Source organism: Portunus trituberculatus, chromosome 7, assembly GCF_017591435.1.
Source record: "Portunus trituberculatus isolate SZX2019 chromosome 7, ASM1759143v1, whole genome shotgun sequence".
Taxonomy (NCBI): domain Eukaryota; kingdom Metazoa; phylum Arthropoda; class Malacostraca; order Decapoda; family Portunidae; genus Portunus; species Portunus trituberculatus.
This window is the reverse complement of record NC_059261.1, coordinates 6,236,544-6,254,043: the sequence shown is the minus strand read 5'-3', so window position 1 is coordinate 6,254,043 and position 17,500 is coordinate 6,236,544. Positions and strand designations below refer to the sequence as shown.

The 17,500-nt window shown below is 40.9% G+C and overlaps 2 protein-coding genes across 3 annotated transcripts in view; one reads left to right on the top strand and one right to left on the bottom strand.

Annotated features, from left to right (window-relative positions):
• LOC123520098 overlaps positions 1-867 on the top strand; it is a 6,111-nt gene extending 5,244 nt beyond the window's left edge. For both annotated transcript variants that reach the window (XM_045282018.1, XM_045282009.1), the window contains exon 7: positions 1-867. This exon is cut by the window's left edge and continues 549 nt beyond it. The gene's annotated coding sequence lies outside the window, so the exon portion shown is untranslated.
• A 7,885-nt stretch (positions 868-8,752) lies between these two features.
• LOC123520083 (semaphorin-5B-like) overlaps positions 8,753-17,500 on the bottom strand; it is a 9,930-nt gene continuing 1,182 nt past the window's right edge. The window contains 17 exon segments of the mRNA XM_045281974.1: positions 8,753-9,015; positions 9,018-9,251; positions 9,390-9,539; positions 9,784-9,951; positions 10,232-10,415; positions 10,418-10,764; positions 11,100-11,190; positions 11,192-11,290; positions 11,590-11,732; positions 12,364-12,577; positions 12,961-13,077; positions 13,080-13,182; positions 13,921-14,172; positions 14,510-14,709; positions 15,121-15,290; positions 15,589-15,722; positions 16,802-17,008. Coding sequence (XP_045137909.1) covers positions 8,843-9,015; positions 9,018-9,251; positions 9,390-9,539; positions 9,784-9,951; positions 10,232-10,415; positions 10,418-10,764; positions 11,100-11,190; positions 11,192-11,290; positions 11,590-11,732; positions 12,364-12,577; positions 12,961-13,077; positions 13,080-13,182; positions 13,921-14,172; positions 14,510-14,709; positions 15,121-15,290; positions 15,589-15,722; positions 16,802-17,008 — 2,986 coding nt within the window. The 3' untranslated portion in view covers positions 8,753-8,842.

The following is a 17,500-nucleotide window of genomic DNA, read 5'->3' as shown; positions in this document are numbered from 1 at the left end:
TGTAGTAAGGGTGGCAGGGTGTTTAGAAGGACTGTGAGGGTCTGGCAGGTTATAGAAAGAGTGTTAGGGTGTGTAGGGTGAGCTCTGAGGCTCTGGCAGGGTGTGTACGGTAAGCTGTGAGGGTCTGGTAGGGGTGTATGAAGGGGAGGGAGGGCTGGCAGGGTGTAAAAGGGGTGTAAAGGTGTGTAGGGTGAGCTCTGAGGATCTGGTAAGGGCTAGAAAGTGGCAGGGAGGGATGGCAGGGTGTAGAGAGGTGCTGGCAGAGGATAGGGAGGGCTGGCAGGGTGTAGGAAGAGCTGTGAAGAGGTAACGAGACTGGCAGGGTGTAGGAAAGAGGAGAGGCAAGGAAGATGAAGAAAGAAGATTGAGAGAGCAAGGAAGAGGAACAGGAAAAGAAAGAGAGAGAGAGAAAGAAAGAGAGAGATAAGTTTTTTTTCTCTCTTCTTTTTATTATTTACTGCAGTTTGTGTTTAAAAGCTTCAGTTTCTCATTATCTTGCTTCTGTTTTTAGTTTTCGAGTTGAGACAGGTTTGCCTTCAACTATATTGTTCCCATTAACCTCTATATTTTATCCAAGTTTGCTCTTTTTTAAGTTTTTACTCTTCATTTCAAAGTTATTTTCTTCTCTGACTTGTGAATTATAACCCCTTCAGTGCTGGGACACATTTTTACCTTGAGTTTCTGTACAATTAGACCATTTTATTGACATCAGGAAGGGTTTGTGGAGGTCAGAAGATTAATGGCCACAGTCTTCACTATTTCAATCCCATTTTTACCGTGAGATTTGTGTACAGTTAGACCATTTTATTGACATCAGGAAGGGTCTATGGAGGTCAGAAGATTAATGGCCACAGTCTTCACTATTTTAATCCCCCACACAAGTTTCTGAAGCTGTATAGAATCACTAAATAGTCACCAGAATGAATAAGGGAAACACGTCACTATTTTAATCCCCACATGAGTTTCTGAAGCTGTACAAAATCACCAAATAGTCACCACAATCAGTATGTAAACACGTCCTGGTGCTGAAGGGGTTATTTGCTGTCATGTGTGTATTTTATGTATGATTTGTGACACAGACATGGTGACGTCAATTTATTTCTTCATTTATTTTGCATTATTTGTTTTTCTTGTAGCAAAGAGGTGCCTGTATTGTTTTATTGTATTTGTTTATTTGTTTTGATACTTATTGCTTATTTCTAACATTATTTATTTATTTATTTTTTTTTTTCATTTTAGAGCATCATTATATTTTTTTTTCTTGTTTTATTAATATTTTTTGCATAAATCCACATTATTCATTTATTTTCATTAGTTATTGCTCATTCCTAACATTATTATTCATCTATTTTATCATTATTTATTTTATTTTTTTTAGTTATTTAGTTACAGCACATTTCTAACATTATTATTATTTTGTTTTATTTAGTTATTTTATTATAGCATATTCCTAACATTTTTTTTTTTTTTTCCTTTTTTTTTCATCTTATTGCTCATTCCTAACATTATTATTCATTTATTTTATTCTTTATTTTATTTTATTTATTTTTAGTTAATCCTGGCACATTCCTCCATTATTTATTTATTTATTTTTTTTTTTTTTTCGTCCATTTTATAACTGCCATCAATATATTTGTTCCCTTTTTCTCCTTTCATTAATGTTATTGCTCATACTGTGTGTTTATCATATTGTTTTGTTTTACTCTATTTTATTTATTTTTAAAACACTGACATACATGAAAGCTGTTTTTTTTTTTTTTTTTTTTTTTTTTTTTTTTTTTTTTCCAATTATAATCCAGATATACACTTTGCATCTTTATTATTTCTATTTTCTCTATATTATTTTCTGATTTTATTTATTTATGTATTTTTATTTTATTTATTTATTTTTTTTTTTTTTTAAGTTATAGATTTTAATTTGGTCTTTATACTTTCTTCTATTTTGTTTTTCTATCTTATTTGTCTTTCTAGTGTCTTTTCTCCTTATATTTACTCCTTAAGTTACCATTATTTACTTATTTACCTGTATTCATTATTTGATGAGAGAGAGAGAGAGAGAGTGAGAGTGAGTGTGTAGAGAGCAGAGCAGAGCATTTTCTTATTCTTATCTTTATGTTGGTAGTAAATAAGGTTTCTTTTGGCCAAACACTCACAATTATTAAGTCATTTTAATATATTATTTTATTTATTTATTTATATATTTATTTAAATTTTTTTTTCTTTACTGATCTTTACGCTGGTAGAAAATAAGGTTTGTTTCAGTGGCCAAACACATCCAATATTCAATTTTAACCCCTTCAGTACTGGGACATATTTTTACCAAGAGTTTTGTGTACCATTAGACCATTTTATTGACATTAATAAGGGTCTATGGAGGTCAGAAGATTAATGGCCACAGTCTTCACTATTTTAACCCCCCACGTGAGTTTCTGAAGCTGTACAAAATCACCAAATAGTCACCAGAATGAATATGGAAACACGTCCTGGTGCTGAAGGGGTCAATATTCTACTCTACCATATCAACACTTCATATTTTTGTTGTTTTTATTTTTGCTTGCTCCGTTCACTAAGACAATTTTGTTTTGAGACGAAAAGTTCAAATAAATGATTTATATTTTGTGTGTGTGTTTGTTTGATTTGGTGGTTCCAGTGGTGGTGGTGGTGTAGTGGTGTGGTATATGGTGTTGAAATCTTGGTATGGTGTGTAGTGATGGTGGTGTAGTGGTGTGGTTTATGGTGTTGAAATTTTGGTATGGTGGTGTAGTAGTGGTGGTAATTGGTGTTGAAATCTCAGTATAGTGTGTGGTGGTGGTGTATCTGTGGTGGTAAGTGGTGTTGAAATCTTGATATGGTGTATAGTGTGAGGTGATGGTGGTGTTGTGGTGGTAATTGGTGTTGAAATCTTGATTTGTGTATGGTGGTGTTGAGAGGTTAACATTTGGTGTGGTTGTGGTATTTGGTGTAGAAATCTTAGTATGGTGTGGTGGTGGTGATGGTGGCGTTAAAAATATTAATTTCTAGTGTGACAAGTGTAGCTGTGGTGTTATGGTGTTAATCTCAGCCAAGCCAGCCAAGCCAAACCATGCCAAGATAAGCCAAGCCAGAGGAAGACAGGAGAACAAGTCACCACCATTATCACCATCACTATTAGTAAGTTTTCACATATTCCTCTTTGTGTAAATTTTTGCCTTTCTAAACTTGATTATTGTCGGTGATTGTTAACCCCTTCAGTACCAGAATGAGTTTCAATGTTCCTTCTGCTTACTTATGTGGGGTTTAAAATAGTGAAGACTTTTGCCATTAACCTTCTGACTTCCATAGACCCTTCGTAATGTATATCAAATCTTCTAATCACAACAAAAAACTCAAGGTAAAATTGCATCCCAGTACTGAAGGGGTTAATGTATCTCTTCATTTATTTTCACCAGGACGGAAGGAAATGAAGGTTTTAGATGTGTGTTGAATAGATAAGGTTAAGATTAAGTTTATTTTCACCAGGACAGAAGGAAATGAAGTTTTTTAGATGTAGATTAAATAGATTAGTTTATTTTTTCTTGGATAGAAAGAAATTGTTTTTTTTTTTATGTATATTGAATAGATAAGGTTAAGATTAGTTTATTTCATTAGGGTAGAAAGAAATTATGTTTTTCTTGTATGTGTATTGAATAGATAAGGTTAGGATTAAGTTGGTGGCCGCTGTGGTACAGTGGAACCATGCGTGCTTTGGGGTCCGAGTGGTCTCCAAGCGCACGGGTTCGAATCCTGTCCACGGTCCGAGTGTAGGTTGGGCTTCCTCACTCGGGGCAACAGTTTCCTAGCGGGTGGGCTTTGAGATAGGAGGTACCACAAAAAGTATCCCCTTAGCCCAGAAATTCCCGTGAAAACCCCACATGGTATAAATAAAAAAAAAAAAGTTTGTTTTCACTAGGGTAGAAGGAAATGAAGGTTTTAGATGTGTATTGAATAGATTAGGTCAAGATTAGTTTATTTCACTAGGGTAGAAAGAAAGAAATTTTTTTTTATAAGTATATTGATTAGATTAAGGTCTGGTGGAGGTCTTCAAGTTTTAAAGGTGATTAAAATTAAGGTCTGGAGGTCGAGTTTTAAGGGTGATTAAAATTAAGGTCTAGTGGTTTTCAAATTTTAAGGACGGCTAAGAGGGGTTCTGGGGAGGGAGGGAGGGAGGGAGGAGGTAGGTCTTCAGCTGGTACAGGGGGACTTAAGGGTGACTAAGAGGGGGTCTGGGGGAGGGAGAGGGAGGTCTTCAGCTGGTACAGGTAACTCTTGATTTACACGTGTTTGATTTACGTGTTTTTGTTAATACGCGACCGAAAAAAATATAGTTAATTGAATTTGAGCGATGGGTTTGCTTCTACACAATTTGGACCACATCCCACATCCTCCCTATTACCTATTATTTCTTATGGGTATTACAAGTTTGTTTTACGCCAATTTTGAAATACGCAATGCCTCTTGGAACGCATCTATTGTGTAAATCGAGTTACCCATACAGGGGGACTTAAGAATGACTAAGACAGGATTCTCTTTCACTCAGGAAAATAAAACAAACCACTAAGCCATTTACATTTTATGCAAATTCCATATAAAAAGTATATAACAATTCTGGATTATGGATTATGGCACTTCCACACACACACACACATGCACTCACACACTCACACACACATACACACACCGCACGGTACAAAACAAGCGCTGGGAGTGAAATATACATACATCTTGTTCCCTGTTTCCCTGTCATTGTAAAATCGACTGTCACTTCACTGTTTGACTAGATGCCGGACTCTTTCTTGTTCGTCAAACTCCGTACTGTGACTTCACTTCTTACATTCCTCCTGGCTCATTGTCACTATTTGTCTGTTTTTATTTATTTATTTTCTTTCTATTTATCTGATTTCACTTGTCTGTTTCTATTTTTTCTTTCTTTTTTTTCTCTTATTTTGTTCCTTGTCTCTTATTTTGTCTTTTTATTTATTTATTTTCTTTATTTATTTATTTCTTATTTTGTTCTTTGTTCCTTGTCACTTATTGTTTGTTTTTTTTTTTTTTCTTTCTATCTTACTTTGTTCCTTATTCTTTGTTTTTATTTATTTTCTTTCTTTTTTTATATTTCTTTATTTTCTTTATCTCGTCACAATTTTTTTTTTTTTCCTTTTCTTTTTCTCTATTTTGGCATAATGTTTCTTTTCATCCATTTCTGCCTTGTATTTCTATTTCCTTCAGGTGAAACGTACCCACTGACTCATTTCTTGCATCTATTTCCATCTCCATCATCTCTTGTTTCTCTTTTTCATCCATTTGTCTTTGTATTTCCATTTCTCTCTGGTCAAACATACTCACTCACTCATTTCTTGCTTGTATTTCCATCTCCTTTTTTTTTTTTTTTTTTTTTTTGCTCATTTCTGTGACTTTACTAACACAGCGGTACTATGGGATGTCACTTCTTGGGGGGGGGGTGAGGGGCTGTCTGTCTGTAGGGCTCTTAAACACCCAGCCTCCCCCTCTGTGCCCTTCTGTTGGTAATTTATTTTTTGTTTTTTCTTGTTACGTATGCGACTTTCTTTCTATCGCAAAACGACCACAAAGTCACATAATCAGTTGTAAATTTTCTAGTACAACATTTTTTTCTATTACAAACATCTCTCTCTCTCTCTCTCTCTCTTTTTATTATTTATTTTTTTTTTCTATATATATACGACTTCACTTCTTTCTATCGCAAAATTCCCACAAAGTCACATAGTCGGGTTTAAATTTCCTAGTAAACGTTCAATTCCTTTCCTGTCACAAATATCCTCTCTCTCTCTCTCTCTCTCCTTTTTCGACAATTTATTTATTTAATTATTTATTTTTCTAGTTATATACATACGATTTCTTCTTTCTATCACAAAACTCCCACAAAGTCACATAATTATATATTTTTAATAACTCCGATCTCCCCCTCACCCCCCACCGTGCACATCATGTTTCAGCCGCCATCCGGGACAATGCTGAAACTACAAGGTGGGAGGGACGGGATGGGAGAGAGGAATGGGAGGGACGGGAGAGAGGGATGATTTAATCTTTCCTAATCACACGCACGACTTCATTTCTTTCTATCACAAAACAGCCACAAAGTCACATAGTCAGTTGTATATATCTTGTAAAACATCCTATTTTATTTCTTCCTATCACAAACACTCCACAAAGTCACAGTATAATATTTTCACTGCCTATTTACATTTGTTCATTTTTTTTTTTTCATTTCTCAGTAAATAATCAAAGTTTCTGTATAATTCATCGTCCTTGCACAGTTTAAAAGCTTAACACTATAAATCATTCCCTTAACAATCAGGCTGGTATTCTCAAAACACTCCTGCCCTTCACCTCCACTCTTTCAAAAGGCTTTATTTAAATTGACGTGAGTTTTTTAAGGCGTTTTTACGTTTCTAGAGGCAGAATGACAAGATTTCTGTATTATAAACTGGAGAAACAGTCTTGAAAACACCGCTAGTCATCTCTGTGGCCTTGAAAAACAGCTGTGGTGAGAGAGCAGAGCGTTTTTTAATACGAACCTTGACAGACACATATACAGACTGTCACCATTATTTTTATTGTTTGACTGTGTGTTTGTTTTCCTCGAGTGTCTTAAATCACTAGAAAGAACAGCACCATTTCATTCCTGCCTCATCTCACCACCATCACCATCACCACTTTACACACACACATACACACACACACAGCCACGGAAATTTAAGTAAGATAGTGTTGATTTTTACCCTTGTGGCTTTTCTTAATCTCTTTATAGGGTTCTAGTGGAAGTTATTGGGGTTTTGAAGGGTGTTTTTGTGGTTTTAAAGGTTCTAGTGGAAGTTATTAGGGTTTTCATGGGTTCTAAGAGGTTCTAGTGGAAGTTGTTGGGGTTTTGAAGTGTGTGTTTGTGGTTTTAAAGGTTCTAGTGGAAGATATTGGGGTTTTCAAGGGTTCTAAGAGGTTCTAGTGGAAGTTATGGGGGTTTTCAAGGGTGTTTTGTGGTTCTAAAGATTCTAGTGAAAGTTATTGGGTTTTCTGAAGAGAGTGTTTGTGGTTTTAAAAGTTCTAGTGGAAGTTATTGGTGTTTTGAAGAGTGTTTTTGTGGTTTTAAAGGGTTCAAGTGGAAGTTATTGGGTTTTCAAGGGTGTTTTTGTGGTTTTAAAGGTTCTAGTGAAGTTATTGGGGTTTTCAAGGGTTCTAAGAGGTTCTAGTGTAAGTTGTTGGGGTTTTGAAGAGTGTTTTTGTGGTTTTAAAAGGTTCAAGTGGAAGTTATTGGGGTTTTTCAAGTGTCTTCAAGGTTCCAACAAGTTCTTTCACCAGATCAACCAACATTACAAACACTCAACACACTCAGTCAACCAACATTCGCTTAAAAAACACCACCAAACATTGCAAAATACACCTTTAAACATTCTTCCTCTTTTTTCCACAGTGTCACCACCACTATTCCTTCATTGGGGCAAGAATAGATTAAAAAAAAAAAAATAAGAAAACCATCACAGACTTCAGAAAACGTCACATCACAGTTCTTGGCACATACAGACAGACAGACAGACAGACAGACAGACAGCACTTCTCTCTCTCTGTCTGTTTCTCTTAGTCTCGTCTATGCTAAGTATCACAAAGTATGTTTTTTTAATGCAGTTTAGGGGATGAGAGAGAGAGAGAGAGAGAGAGAGAGAGAGAGGTGTTTGATTATGTTACTATTCAATATTGTGAGAGAGAGATAGAGATTGAAGAGAATTTGATTGTGACTTTCTATTGTTATGAGAGAGAGAGAGAGAGAGTTATTAATCACTTTTATTTATTTATTTATTTTATTGCAATTCTCAAAAGTTAGTTATGCCTTTTGGAAATTAAATAACTCTCTCTCTCTCTCTCTCTCTCTCTGTAAGGGACATCCCCACATCATGAAGATTTGAGCAAAGTTGTCACATTATAATGAAGAGAGAGAGAGAGAGAGAGAGAGAGAGAGAGAGAGAGAGAGAGGAAATACTGCTAATAAATTAATGATATTGGTAAAAACTCTTAAGATATCATACATTGGTAAAAAACCCCAGATATGTGTGGCCGTTGGGAGCTGGAAAACAGGAGGAGGAGGAGGAGGAAGAAGAAGAAGAAGAAGAGGAAGAAGAAGAAGAAGAAGAAGAAGAGGAAAATAAATGAGTAGAAATAAGAACTATGAAAAGAGAAGGAAAAAAATCAGAAAAAAATTGAATCATAAAAAAAAAAGAAGAGAAGAAAAAAGAAAACAGGAACAAGTAAAAATTCAAATGACAACAAAACAAAAAACTGAATAAAACAAGGAATTAAAAGGAAAAGAAGAAGAAAAGGAAACGTAAACAAGCCAATAAAAATTTCAAATCGTGATGAAAAAAAAGAAAAATAAATAACTAAAAATTAGAAATATTATCAAAATCAAGATCAGCTCGAAGAAAAAAAGAAAATAAGAAAAAAAAGAACTGACTAAAATAAAACCAAGACTAAAAAAAGACAAGAAATAGAAAAGAAAAATAAGAGAAAACAAAAAAAAACAAAAACTCAAATTAAAAAAAAACTTGAAAAAAAAACTTGTTAAAAATATCAGAATCAAGATCAGCAAAAAGAAAAAAAAATGAAAACGAAAAAAAAAAACAAGATGAACTCAAATCACACAAAGAAAACGAGAAACTAGTCGGGGGGGGGAAATAAAATAAATAAAAAAAATAGCATTGCAGTCAAGATCGGGGAAAAAAAAAATCAAATCTGAGAAAACGAAAAAGAACCAACAAAACTCAAATCATGGAAAAAAAGAAAATAGGAAAAAAAAAACTTAAAAATTAAAAATAGTATCGGAATCAAGATCAGCTCGAAGGTGGCCATTTCCGTGACTTGACCTCTTAATAGTAGCCGTGTCGAACTCCTTAAGGGGAAGCGTAGCGGCAATAGCAGCTCGTAAGCCCCCAGCACTCTTTAGGGAGCCCCCAGGAGATGTCCCAGCCCTCTCTCCCCAGCTGGCACACTGACATAATGGTTAGGCTTGGCGGTGATGTAGTGTGGTGATGATGGGACGCGACGGTGGCGGGTGCGGCGGATGAAGAGATGGTATGTGGTGAGGGAGCCAATCAGAGCACCAGCCGCCAGACAAGCCAGGCAGGACCAGACTAGGGTGGTGACGGTGATGGTGGTGGTGGTGTCGGAGCTCTGTGTGTCGTGGAGCTCCAGGACTGGTGCGTTGGTGTCTGTTTGGGGTTAGGTTAGGTTAGGTTAGGGTGTCTTGTGGTGTTTTTCTCTCTCTCTTTCTCTCTCTCTCTTTCTCTTTCTCTCTCTCTCTCTCTCTCTCTTACACACACACACACACCTGACCTAACCTGGCTTACCCAAGAGAGGTGCACAGGCCTCTCGCTGCAGGTCAAGGCCGCGGCACTGGCTGGGGTCATCCGAGAGACAGTGCCGGATTCTCACGCGTTCCTCGCTGCCGCCGCCGCCGCACTCAGACCACAGAGACCACACGCCCCACCCCTCCTCTCCTGCAATGGTGGGTAAACGTGTTCTGAACTTGTATTGTGTGTGTGTGTGTGTGTGTTTATTTATTTGTATTATTTATTTATTTATTTCATGTTTGTCTATTTTTTTGTGGAATAAGCTTAGAATGTCACTCTTGTTGCTGTTACTACTACTAATACTACCACCACCACCACCACTACCACCACACACACCTAAACAAACCACAAAACACACATTTCTATTACCACCACCACCACCACCACTTACCAGGGCAGGGGTGACCGTGGCAGGGCTGCTGTGAGGAGGCTGGCCCGGTGCAGTCTGTGGCGTCCTGGAAAGGATTATGGGAGGACACACAGCGACGCGTCCTGACCTGCCGCCCGGACCCACAGGAGGCAGAGCAGCTCCCCCACTCCCTCCAGCACGCCCATACCCCTGGGGAGAGAGAGGGAGAGGTGAGAGGGGGGAGAGGGAAGGAGAGGTAGTTGCATGAGGAAGAGAGGGAGGGAGAGGGAAAGATTAAATTGTTTGAGAGAGAGAGAGAGAGAGAGAGAGAGAGAGAGAGAGAGAGAGAGAGAGAGAGAGAGAGAGAGAAGAAAGGAGGAAAAGAAAGATGGAATTGTATGCAGAGAGAGAGAGAGAGAGAGAGAGAGAATTGTACGACTGAGAGTGAGAGGAAGAGATTTCAAACACACACACACAAAACACCACTTACCAGGACAAGGGTGTTCATTGCAGCCTCTCTCCTGGAAGGCGTCACCACCACCACAACCACCAGCACCACACTTCCTGCTCCGCCACTGCCTGCCACCACCACACGGCACACCACACTTGCTCCACTCACTCCAGGGGGACGACGCCACCACCGCACGTACCTCACCACCACACCACCCTCTCTGGGACACACACGGTCCTCCTGCTGTAGATCGCCGGTACGTAATGGTTCCTTCGTGTTTCCTGTAGCGACGCACTCAGCCCTAAATCGCCTCTGGGTCACGTAATCCCCTGTGGTGTTGACTCCGACCCAGGGTGACCAGGTGCTGAGTTGACGGGTCTCAGGACATGACCATCTGCCACAGGATTCGGTCTCCTCGCCACAGCCTATGCACTCCGACCCTCCGTTCTTTGGGGAAGGGTGCGTGCAGGTTCTGTGGCGCTGTCTGACTCCTGTTCCCCCGCATGTCGCTGAGCAGGACCGCCAGGACTGCCATTCGCTCCACCCCCCGTCCACTGGTAAGGCTGTGTAGGCTGTAAGAGATTGGGGTGTTATTAGGAGGTTTTGGGGTATTTTGGGGTGTGGTGTGTTTTTGGGGTGTGCAGTGTGTTTTGGGGATGTTTTTGAGGGTTTTTGGGTATTTTTGGGTGTGTTTTGAGGGTGTGGATATGTTTGGGGTGTTATGGGGAGTGTGTCATGGCAATCTCTCTCTCTCTCTCTCTCTCTCTCTCTCTCTGCAGCGAGGCAAAGAATGGCAATATATTTCTGAACGTTCCTGGCCACACACACACACACACACACACAATCCCTCGCCTACCCTCTTCTTTCTCTCTTCCTCCCTCCTCCCCCCCCTCTCTCTCTAACTTACAAGGACAGCGAGGCAAAGAATGGCAGTATATTTCCGTGCGTTCCTGGCCGACACACACACGTCCTCCATGTTTGGGCGCCGGATTGGAACAAGGTCCTCCTTCGAGTCTTCACTGCGATGCCACAGTTAGCAGAGCACTGTGACCATGATGACCAGGCTGTCCACCCCCCATGCACTGTGCAATTGGTGACCTGGTGGGGTGAGAGGTCATGTGGGGGGTCAAATAAGGTCACTGGGGTCATATGAGGGTCACTAGGGTTCAATTAAGGTCAGTAGTAGTGAGGTTTGGAATTTTAAGGTAATGGTGTTTTTTTGGAAAGTGACAAAAGTTTTTTTTGATGATGAGAGAGAGAGAGAGAGAGAGACCCAAAAAAGAAGAAAAATAAGGGAAAAAGATGGACGAGAGAGAGAGAAACCAAAAAAAGAAAAAGAAAAACGAGAGAGAGAGAGAGAGAGAGAGAGAGAGAGAGAGAGAGAGCGAGCACCTTACCTCAATGTGTGGGCCAGTGCAGGGGTTGCCTCCTCTGCGCGGTGCCGGTGAGTCACATTGACGTTGGCGGCACTGGCAGGAGTCCCCCGAGCCGGACTGTTGGCAGGGCGACCAGTGGGACCACCCGCTCCACTCACCATCCACTGCACCGGCCAATCACAGCGCACCAATGGAAAACGGGGAAAAAATGAAAAAAAGTATTAATTGATGAGGTTAGTGTTTTTATTTTATTGGTTTTAGTTTATTTATTCATTTGTTTATTTTTATGTTGGAAAAACGGGTCAATTAAAACGCAGAATACAAAGAAAACGGGTAAAATTGAATTATTGAGGTTTGTGGTCTTATTTATTTTATTTATCGCGTATTTATTCTATTTTTATTTATTTATTTATTTATGTTGGGAATATGAATAAATTAAATGAAGGAAATTTACCGATTCATCAATTGAGTGTTTATTTATTTATTTTATTTATTTATTAATTTATTTATTCTTATTTTCTTTATTTTTACTTTATTTTTTAATTAAAGCTTGACTAGGCATGGTTTTTTTTTATGAGCCAATTAAAATGCAGGAATTTAAAATGCTGATCATAATTATTTATTTATTTTCTTTTCTTTTCGTTTGTCTTTGTTATTGCGAATTGTTTGTTTGTTGTGTTTTTTTCTTTCTCTCTCTTTCCTTCCTATCTTTCTATTTTCTCTCCTTTTCTTTCTGACTATCTTTCACTTCTCTCTCTCTCTCTCTCTCACACACACACACACACACACACGTACCAGGATCGACAGAAACAGGACACTCCATCACCTCCTGCAGCCACGAGGTCACCAGAGGGTTCTTTCCTGGAGGAGGCGAGCACTGCAGGCGGTTCGTGTCCCAGCCACAGTAAGGGTCCCGCGCTGACAGGCAGGAGCGCTGGGTCTTGTAACGCCCGCACCGGTGGATGGGCAGGCGCACCACTCCCTCGCTTGTCCCCAGGTATAGTGAACTCTGTTTTGGGGTGTTTGGGGTTAGGTTAGGGTGTTTTGGTTAGGTTAGGTTGGGTTTGGTGGGTTTTTGTATGTTTTGGGGTGTTTTAGGGTGTTTTTGGGGTGTTTTGGGGTTATTAGGAGAATTCTGGGTTGTTTTGTGAGTTTTTGTGGTGTTTTTGTGGGTTTTGAGTGTTTTTGGGGTGTTTTTATGTATTTTGGGGTGTTTATGTGAGTTTTGGGGTGTTTTGGTGTTTGGTGGGTTTTTTGGTGGGTTTGAGTGGCTTTTGGGTGTTTTAGGGAGTTTTGATGTTTTTTTTGGGTGTGGTTTGGTGGTTTACACACACACACACACACACACACACACACACACACACACACACACACACACACACACAACCTTACCGTATCCCTGAGGAGTTTCATGGAGTGCAGGGTGACGGAGGAGTTATGGGGGAAGGGTGACAGGTCCTCCAGCAGGCAGGGGCAGGGGTGGTGGTGGCGGTGGTGGCAGTGAGGGACGGCACACTCAGCTTCCTCACTCTTCCGCTGCGCTCCGCCACAAAGATGACATGCACCATTCCACTTTGGCGGGTTGATACGATGTCCACCGCGATGTGGCTTAGCCTGGGGATAGGTGAGGTGAGGTGAGGTTAGGTTAGGTTAGGTTAGGAAAGCAAGGTTAGGTTAGGTAAGGCAAGGTTAAGTTAGGTTAGGTTAGGTAAGGCAAGGTTAAGTTAGGTTAGGTTAGGTTAGGTTAGGATAAAATTTTGGCAGCCTAACCTAATTTAATCAAGTATACGACAGTTTATTTCAGATTAGTTCAAGTTCAATATGCTTTGAGAGTGTTCAATTCCTAACACAACATTGCCAAACCTAACCTTACTAAGACAACACTCCTAACCTAACCAAGCCACCCACTAACACCACCTTAACCTGACCAAGCCATCCCAAGACCTTTCCCTATGACCTTGTATGACCCAAGACAACCCATCTAACATTAACAAAACAACCTAACCCAACCAAACCTCTCCCTGTGACCTCTATAACCTTATATGACCTTTGTGTGACCTTCTGACCCCAAGACACCCACCTAACCTAACACCTATGACCTATGTGACCCTATGACCTTCTAACCTAAGCCAAAGCACTCAAACCCAACCCAACCTAACCTAACCTAACTCAACCTAACCTTAACCTAACCTAACCTAACTCAACCCAACCTAACTTAACCTAACCTAACTCAAACCCAACCTAACCTAACCTAAGCCAAAGCACTCAAACCCAACCTAACTTAACCTAACCTAACCTAACCCAACCTTAACCCAACCTAACCTAACCTTAACCTAACCCAACCCAACTTACCTAACATCATCAATAGTGAATATCGGTGCATGTCCCTGGCCAGCGATCGGTTTATCCATCAGCTGGTACTTCATGGCGGTCAGCTCGGCATCGTGGGTGGACTTGGTGTTGGCGCAGCGGAATTGAGAGTTATCATCCGTGATGGGGCCCCAGGTGGAGGAGTGGGCGGAGCGGAACTTAAAGGGCCCTTCAAAAGTCATGTTAACTGTTGTCATGTTGAAAGCACAAACGGCCGATCCTGCGATGCTATTCCTGTTGTGAGAGAGAGAGAGAGAGGGAGAGGGTGAGGGAGTGTGTGTGGATGTTGTTTCTGTTTGATGCTGTTCCTTTTGTGAGAGAGAGAGAGACAGAGACAGAGAGATGGTGTTGGGGGTTGGTTGGAGAGACAGATAGACACCCCAAAAACACCCACAACACCTCAAAACACCTTAGCACACCACAAAACACCCAAAACACCCATAAACACCCTAAACACCCCAAAACACCCCAAAACACCCCAAAACACACAAAAAACACCCCCAAACACTTTAGCACACCCCAAAACACCCCAAAACACCCTTAACACCCCCAAACACCCCAGCATACTTACTCAGCAGTAGAAAACACCCCATAGATGAGCTGCTCTTGTGGGAGGTGGACCAGCCCTTGTATGTAGTCATAGTGGAAGGGATGTGGACCAGGACGAGAGCAGGACAGCCGGGCCTTGAGAAATGTGGTCCAGTGGTTGTTCTGAATGGTTGTTCCACCCGGGTCATTGCGGCAAACTCGGGCCAGACGAGAGTAGACGCTCTGTGGGGTTGTTAGGTTAGGTTAGGCTAGGTTAGGTTAGAGAGGTTTAAAAATTGATGATAAAATAAATAAATGATTAAAAGTTTAGTTAGGTTAGGTTAGGTTAGGTTAGGTGGAGGTTTAAAAATTTACTCATATTTTTCCACAACACCAAAACACCACACCACACCACACCACCATCTTAGACACCACACACACACGCACACACACCATCACAAACACACCACACAACAATGCCATCACAGACACCACACCACACCACACCAAATCTCACTTTAAAATATCATACCACCACACCACACCACCAATCTTTCCACAACACCATCACAAAAACACCACCACATCACACCACACCACACAACTGCACCACACCAAATTTCACTTCCAAACACCACAGCACACAGCACAGACCTTTCCACAGCTCAGCGCCTCCTCAGCATTCTCGGTGAAGGCCACATAGACAAATCCAGCGTCCATGAAGGAGGCCACGAAAGTCGGCGAGGACAACCACTTGGTCTCCCAGGGGCGTGTCCACAGTGGCCGGCTACTTCCCAGCATCCTCATGAACCCTGGGTGGACGCCTGGGGGAAGAGTGACTGGTGAGTGTGTGTTTTATTTACCTAGCTAACTCACTCACTCACACACACTCACTCACTCACTCACTCTTACTCATCGAAAACAAAGAAGAAAAAAAAGAGAGCAAGAGGTCACACACACACACACACACACACACACACACACACACACACACACACACACACACCACTCCCAAAACAGTCATGACCCCACCTTGACCCCTGACCTAACATGACACCCACTTCAACCCACTCTGACCCACCTTGACCTTTCTTGACCCCTGACCTGACCTGACCCACTCACCAGAGAAGTCAGTGAAGGTGCCCACATAGAGGGAGCCATCAGGGGTGACGAGGGAGGTGATGCTGTGTCGGGGGTCAAAGGGACAGTGTGCCACCCCCTTCTCTGATGACTCAATGTGACCCAAGTTAGACAGGCTGGGGAGAGAAAAGAAAGGTCAATTGAGAGGCTGGGGAGAGAGAAAAAGGTCAATTGAGAGGCTGGGGAGAGAGAAAAAGGTCAATTGAGAGGCTGGGGAGGGAGAAAAAGGTTATCTGAGAGGCTGGGGAGAAAAAAGAAAGGTCATTTAAGGGGCTGGGGAGAAAAAGGTCAATTGATAGGCTGGGGAGAGAAAAAGGTCAATTGATAGGCTGGGAGAGGTCAATTGATAGGCTGGGGAGAAAAAGGTCAATTGATAGGCTGGGGAGAGAAAAAGGTCAATTGATAGGCTGGGAGAGAAAAAGGTCAATTGATAGGCTGGGAGAGAGAAAAGGTCAATTGAGAGGCTGGGGAGAGAAAAAAAGGTCAATTGAGAGGCTGGTGAGGGAGAAAAAGGTTATCTGAGAGGCTGGGGAGAAAAAAGAAAGGTCATTTAAGGCTGAAAAGGTCAATTGATAGAGAAAAGGTCAATTGATAGGCTGGGAGAGAGGAAAAGGTCAATTGAGAGGCTGGGGAGATAGAGAAAAAGGTCAATTGAGAGGCTGGGAGAGAGAAAGGTCAATTGAGAAGCTGGGAGAGAAAAGGGTTATCTGAGAGGCTGGGGTGGAGAAAAAAGTCATTTGAGAGATTAGTCCCCAAAAAATTATAAAAACGCCCATTAAACACCTTTGAACACCTTTAAACACCTTCAAACCCTTTAAACTCCTAAAACACACACAACACCCCTAAATACACATAAATACCCTATAAACCCTTTAAACACACACAAACACCCTTAAACACACAAAAACACCTTTAAACACACAAAAACACCGCAAAACACAAAAACACCCTTAAACATACACAAATATCCTTTAAATCCCCCAAAAACACACAAAAACATCTTTAAACTCTCAAAAACACCCTCAAACCACACAAAACGCTTGAAAAAAAACCAAAACACTTTTAAACCCACAAAAACACCTTTAAACCACACAAAACGCTTGAAAAAACACCCCAAAACACTATTAAACCCACAAAACACCCTCAAAACCCCCCAAAACACCCTTAAAACACCCCTAAAGCCCTCAAATCTCACCTCCTCCAGGTGCAGAGGGGGCTGAAGCTGTTAGTCCCACACACCAAGACACGCTGGCCATATCGATGCAACACCTTCACGTAATTGTGACAGTTGGCGCCACTCTGTCCCTTCATCTTGCAGGTCTCCACCGTGCTTGTGTTAGAGGCCCACCCCGCTTCCTCCAGCTCTTGTAGCCCCGTCAAACTCAGCCGGTAGATGTGGTCCCTGGTGGAGAGGACATGGATGAGGTGAGTACTGTGGATGAGTTAGTGGATAAGTGGATAAAGTGGGGTAAAATGAGGTTTGATTGTTTTGAGGGCTTCAGTGTGGTTGAGAAGTGGATAAAGTGGATAAAATGAGGTTTGATTGTGGTTTAGAAGTGGATAAAAAGGATTTTTAATGTGTTCTACAAGTGGATAAGTGGATAAAATGAGGTTTGATTTGTTTTGAGGGCTTCAGTGTGGTTGAGAAGTGGATAAGTGGATAAAATGAGGTCTGAGGTTCGGTTTCAGGGTCTAGAAGTGGATAAGTGGATAAAATGAAATCTGAGGTTCGGTTTGAGGGCTTTGATGTGGTCTAGAGATGGATAAGTGGATAAAATGGTCTAATGTGGTCTACAAGTGGATAAGTGGATGAAATAAGGTCTTTAATGTGATGTGCAAGTGGATAAGTGGATAAAATGAGGTCTGAGGTTGATTTACGATGAGTAATGTGGTG